The sequence below is a fragment of the Condylura cristata genome, unplaced genomic scaffold, assembly GCF_000260355.1.
Source record: "Condylura cristata isolate star-nosed mole 26May11 unplaced genomic scaffold, ConCri1.0 scaffold00018, whole genome shotgun sequence".
NCBI classification, from domain to species: Eukaryota; Metazoa; Chordata; class Mammalia; order Eulipotyphla; family Talpidae; genus Condylura; species Condylura cristata.
In genome coordinates this window covers 39,133,059-39,137,901 of record NW_004567119.1, presented here as the reverse complement: position 1 = coordinate 39,137,901, position 4,843 = coordinate 39,133,059, and the positions used below count along the sequence as shown (strand labels likewise).

The window sequence follows — 4,843 nt, the reverse complement described above, 5'->3', positions numbered from 1 at the left end:
TTCGTGCCCAGAGGGCCCAGCACCCAGCCTGCCAGCGGTCACTACTAGGTGGTTTCTGTCCTAGATTTTCCAAAATAGCCTCCAACGCCCAGAGCCGCAGAACTTTCATCAAGTCGGTGCCGGCCTTTCTGCGAGCCCATGGCTTTGACGGGCTGGACCTGTCCTGGCTCTACCCAGGGCGGAGAGACAAGCAGCCATTTACCACGCTGGTCAAGGTGCTGGGGGTGGGGAGGAGGGGTGTGGAGGCAGCACTGAGGTCTTCCTGAGAAGAGGGACTGAGGGCTCCTCGCTCAGGAGCCGGGGGGCCTGGACCTGGATGCTCGAGGGACCGGAGTCCTGGGGTCTCCCCACAGTGGGGATTACTTGTCACTTCGGTGGGAGGTCGGGGGTGTGGGGCCTGGGAAACAGAGGTCACTAAACCGAGCGTCCACCCATCACTGTCCATTTAGGAGAGTGACGTTGTCCACTGCTCAGGCCCAAAGTGGTATTGTCCATTCCCATCATGCAGGGCCTCAGGGGCTTAGCCCTGTGGGGTGAGCCTGAGCACCCACATATCCCAGGGAGAGTGACCATTTGGACACACGGCCCACACCCAATAGAAGCCATTTATTTTGTGTCTCGTTTATCAGCTTAAATCATGTACAAACAGTAAATGTCATCCAACATCACGTGGGGGCCAGCTGAAAACCCCCCTCCCCCAGGGCCTCCAAGAGAGAAACAATCGTGTGCTGGTGGGTGTGCCCCAGTGCGGGGCCAGAGTGGTGCACAGTGAGTGAGCTGAGGTAGCACTCAGGCTGCACTTTATCATTCCCAGGGAGAGTCGGGGATCAGCACAGATAGGGAAGGCTGGCAGGGTGCTCAGGGTTGCCAGGCTCCCTGTGACGCAGAGGGCCCCTGTCATCACTTGCCTGCCTCTCTCCCAACCAGGAGATGAAGGCCGAGTTTATGCAGGAAGCCCTGTCAGGGTCCGAGCGGCTCCTGCTCAGCGCGGCCGTGTCTGCAGGGAGGGTCGCCATTGACAGCGGCTACGACATCGCCCAGATATCCCAGTGAGTGCCCACTGGCCGCCCTGGCCCACTGGACTCTTGGGCCCACTTCTTCCGAAAGCTTGATGTCTGGCCTTGAGCAAGTCACTTTGCCCCTTGTGCCTCAATGTCCCCAGCTGTCAGATGGGAAGTCTCCCTCTTTCACCTGGGGTGCTGTGCTGGCCGGCTGGAGAGCCTCTCTGTGTCACCCACAGGGCAGGACGCCGGGGCAGTGACCTAGCCAGCCACCGCGGGCATTTTCTCCCTGCCAGGCTGGGCAGGGCTGGCCTGGGGAGACCACCAGTCCCATTTCGGGACTGCTGGGGAGGCCTCACCATGCTCTCCCCCACACAGGGAGCCCCTTTCCCACTGCCCTGCCTCTCTCCTCACTCAGCCCCCAGCTTGTGAGAACAAGCACCCCTCCCCTCAGCCAGAGGCCTGGGCCTGAAGTTGGGGCGGCCGAGGCATCCGTCTCAGAGGACCAGGAGCAAAGTGCGAGGACCCCGCACACACTGCCTCTTGGGGAACCTGGGGAGCTGTGGGCTCTGGGCTTAGGCTGGGTGGGCAGAAGGTATTTCTCAGCCTTCTGCGCCCGAACATCTGAGTTGCGCGTTGATAAAATCTACCTGACCTGTGCATGAAGAGAACTTCCTCCCCAGCCCGGGGTCTCATTGTCCAGGCTGCTTCTTTGCCCACAAACCTGCTGTCACCCAGATAAACAGGGTGGGAGTGAAAGAGTGAGTTGAGACAGGAGCCAGCTCCCCGCTGTGTGCTGGGATGACAAGAGAAGAACCCCTGAAATGCATTAGGGGCCTATGTCCACTCCCTGGTGCAGTCCAGCAGCCAGACAGCAGACCACAGCCTCCTGGGGTTTCTCCAGGAGTTGGGGTCACGGCCTGTCGCTGGACTCCCTCTTCACAGCCCAGTGGGGTGGAGGATGTGAGGTCAGAGCTTTCCTCACCTCCCACCCAAGCCTGCAACCTTTTCCCGCAGACACCTGGATTTCATCAACCTTTTGACCTATGACTTCCACGGAGCCTGGAGCCAGACCACCGGCCATCCCAGCCCCCTGTTCCGAGGCCAGGAGGATGCACAGTCTGACAGATTCAACAATGTTGTGAGTGCTTGAGGGGTGCAGGGGGCGGGCAGGGATGTCTCGCTTCCCGCGCTCACATACCCACTCTTTACACCTCCTTAATCCCACAAAGGAGTGTCCATTCACAGATGATAAAACTGAGGCCCAACATTTATGCTTTCATACGAGCAGGAGCAAATTGGACAATACTTCCCTAAAGGGTCCCACCATTTCAGGAGAGGCCTGCAGGTGGGCCGAGGTGGCAGAGGGCAAGTGGACAGAGCTGGCATGGGAGTCTGCCTGCCATTCTCTCGCCCACCCATCACCTGGCTTCTGCAATGTCAAACAGTCATCATCCCTTGTGAGACTTAAGAGGCCTTTTTCAAGAATGAAACTATAGCATGCATTTTAGGTGCCCAGAAGGGAGGGAACCCCAAGTTATAGATCCGGGGCTCCATTCTCAAGGTGACAGCAGCAAGAGCGTATGACCTGCCCAGCTCACTGCCCGCTCTTTCCCACCAGGACTATGCAGTGGGCTACCTTTTGAGGCTGGGGGCCCCGACCAGTAAGCTGGTGATGGGTATCCCCACCTTTGGAAGGAGCTTCACCCTGGCTTCCTCTAAGACGGATGTGGGTGCCCCCACCTCAGGGCCAGGAATACCAGGCCGTTTCACCAAGGAGGAAGGAATGCTTGCCTACTATGAGGTATGAGTTGGGGAGAAGGGTGCAGTCCCCCAATGCCACCAGCAGCCCTGGGGAGATGAGCTCACCGCCGCCTCCTACTCTTGTTCCTTTGGGAATAAAACACTGTTCCCATGGACATGGCAACCTGAACGGGAGGAATTGGGTGCCAGGCCTTCTGCAACTAAGACTCCTGAAGATGCCTGATCTGGAAGACCAAGCTCCCTGGTCACTAAGGCGAGGGACCTTGGTCACTAAGGCAAGGGACCTCCTTCCAGCCCAGTGGAAGACCAAGCTTCCCGGTCACTAAGGCAAGGGACCTCCTTCCAGCCCAGGAAAGCCCAGTGGCCAAGAGGCAGGTGTTTGACTCCAGCCTCTGCTGCTCTGGGCAGCCTTGGGCCCACGCTCCCACCAACCCACCCTTTCCCACATCCCCATTTAAGACTGAGGAAGCCAGTGGGGGCCACAACAGCCAGGACCCTGGGGTCATTTGCATCTGTTTTACATGAATTTGCATGGAGACTCTGAAGCAGGTGGAAACTGCAGGGTGAAGGAAGGAGCTGAGTAGCTTCAAGGTGGCCTGCAGAGTCTGAGCGTGGTTCCTCACACACCTGCCCTGTTCGCTACTCAGATCTGTGACTTCCTCCAAGGAGCCACGGTCCACAGACTCCTGGGCCAGCAGGTCCCTTATGCCACCAAGGGCAACCAGTGGGTAGGATACGAAGACAAAGAGAGCGTCAAAACCAAGGTAGGCTGCCCGCTGGCCAAGCCCAGGATGCGGAGGGAGAGCGGGCCTGCTGCGAGCAGCCAGATTCCCTGGCTGAGAGCAGCACTGGGGGACAGGATCCAGTCTGGTGCCTGGTGTGGCCTGGGGCGGGGCCAAGAGAGCGTGTTCTCCCAGGCCCACCTGCCTGAGCAGCCAGCCCTGTCCTTCTCCCCTGTCAGGTGCAGTACCTGAAGAACAGGCAGCTGGCGGGCGCCATGGTCTGGGCCCTGGACTTGGACGACTTCCCGGGCACCTTCTGTGGCCAGGGTCTGCGCTTCCCTCTCACTGGCACCATCAAGGACGCGCTTGCTACAGCGTAGCGAGAAGTGGGGCATCCCTCCCTTGGGCTCTGGCTGGCCAGGAGCCTGACCGCCAGCCCCACTGAGTCCCTTACTGGGCCTCAGTCTCCTTCCCATGGGCCTTTGCAGAGGCCACAGCTGAGCTGCCCTGCAGGCTGGTCCGTGGGGACAGTAGGAGCCTGGGGACAGCACAGCATGAGACACAGGGTCGCACGCACCTTCTGATTAAGGAAAATGCACCTTGACCCCCGGCTCCACACAAGGGATTTCAACTCCCTCAGCCCCAGCCCTCCTTGCCTGTCCACCACCAAGAAGCCAGACACCTCACAGAAGCAGCAGCCACACTAACTGTCCCTTCTGCAAAGCCCACCTCCCCCCGTCCCCCCGAGCTTCGTCAGCTGTCCATCCCACCTGCTCGTTCCTTGGCGGCCCAATAAAGCACCGCGCTGAATGGGTGTCCACACTGGCTTCTGTCTGTCTCTGGCCCTGCTGCACCCACCGAGCTTCCTTCTCTCAGGCTTCGAGGCCCTGAATGTACAGAAGGAAGTGCCACCCTGGTCTTGCCAGGCCCAGGGAGGCCTAAAGGAGGCCAGCACCCTCGGGGCTATCTGCCACGGTCTTGCCACAATGGCTGATGACCTAGCAGATATAAGCTCCTGTTTGTCCAGTGCTGGCAGGCACAGGCATTCCCACCCTTTGTCTCCTCTGACCCCAGGGCAGGGAAGGGAGCCGGCCCCAGGGCCAGTTAGACCCTGACTGGGGGCGGGTGGGCCAGGAGGAAACACCGCTGTCACCCCACACGGCCTCCTCCCTCCATTCCTCCCAGAAGGGGGGTCTCCAGAGACACTTGAGAGGTGGGCCCCCAGCCTCCCCGATAGTCCAGTGACCTGCAGCTCCTGACCTTAGGGAGTCTGTTCTGTCACTGGACTGAAGTCTGCCAGGAGTCCTAGACCTGCAGCTCAGACCTCTGTCTTTCTGTATGTTCCACCCCTCTGGG

At 59.7% G+C, this 4,843-nt stretch overlaps 1 protein-coding gene across 1 annotated transcript in view; it reads left to right on the top strand.

Annotated features, from left to right (window-relative positions):
* The window catches only part of LOC101637080 (chitinase-3-like protein 1), a 6,699-nt gene extending 2,781 nt beyond the window's left edge, over positions 1 to 3,918 (top strand). The window contains exons 5-10 of the mRNA XM_004685266.2: positions 65 to 215; positions 928 to 1,049; positions 2,019 to 2,142; positions 2,623 to 2,805; positions 3,413 to 3,529; positions 3,727 to 3,918. Coding sequence (XP_004685323.1) covers positions 65 to 215; positions 928 to 1,049; positions 2,019 to 2,142; positions 2,623 to 2,805; positions 3,413 to 3,529; positions 3,727 to 3,867 — 838 coding nt within the window. The 3' untranslated portion in view covers positions 3,868 to 3,918. The remainder of the gene's footprint in view (positions 1 to 64; positions 216 to 927; positions 1,050 to 2,018; positions 2,143 to 2,622; positions 2,806 to 3,412; positions 3,530 to 3,726) is intronic.
* Positions 3,919 to 4,843: the final 925 nt, after the last annotated feature.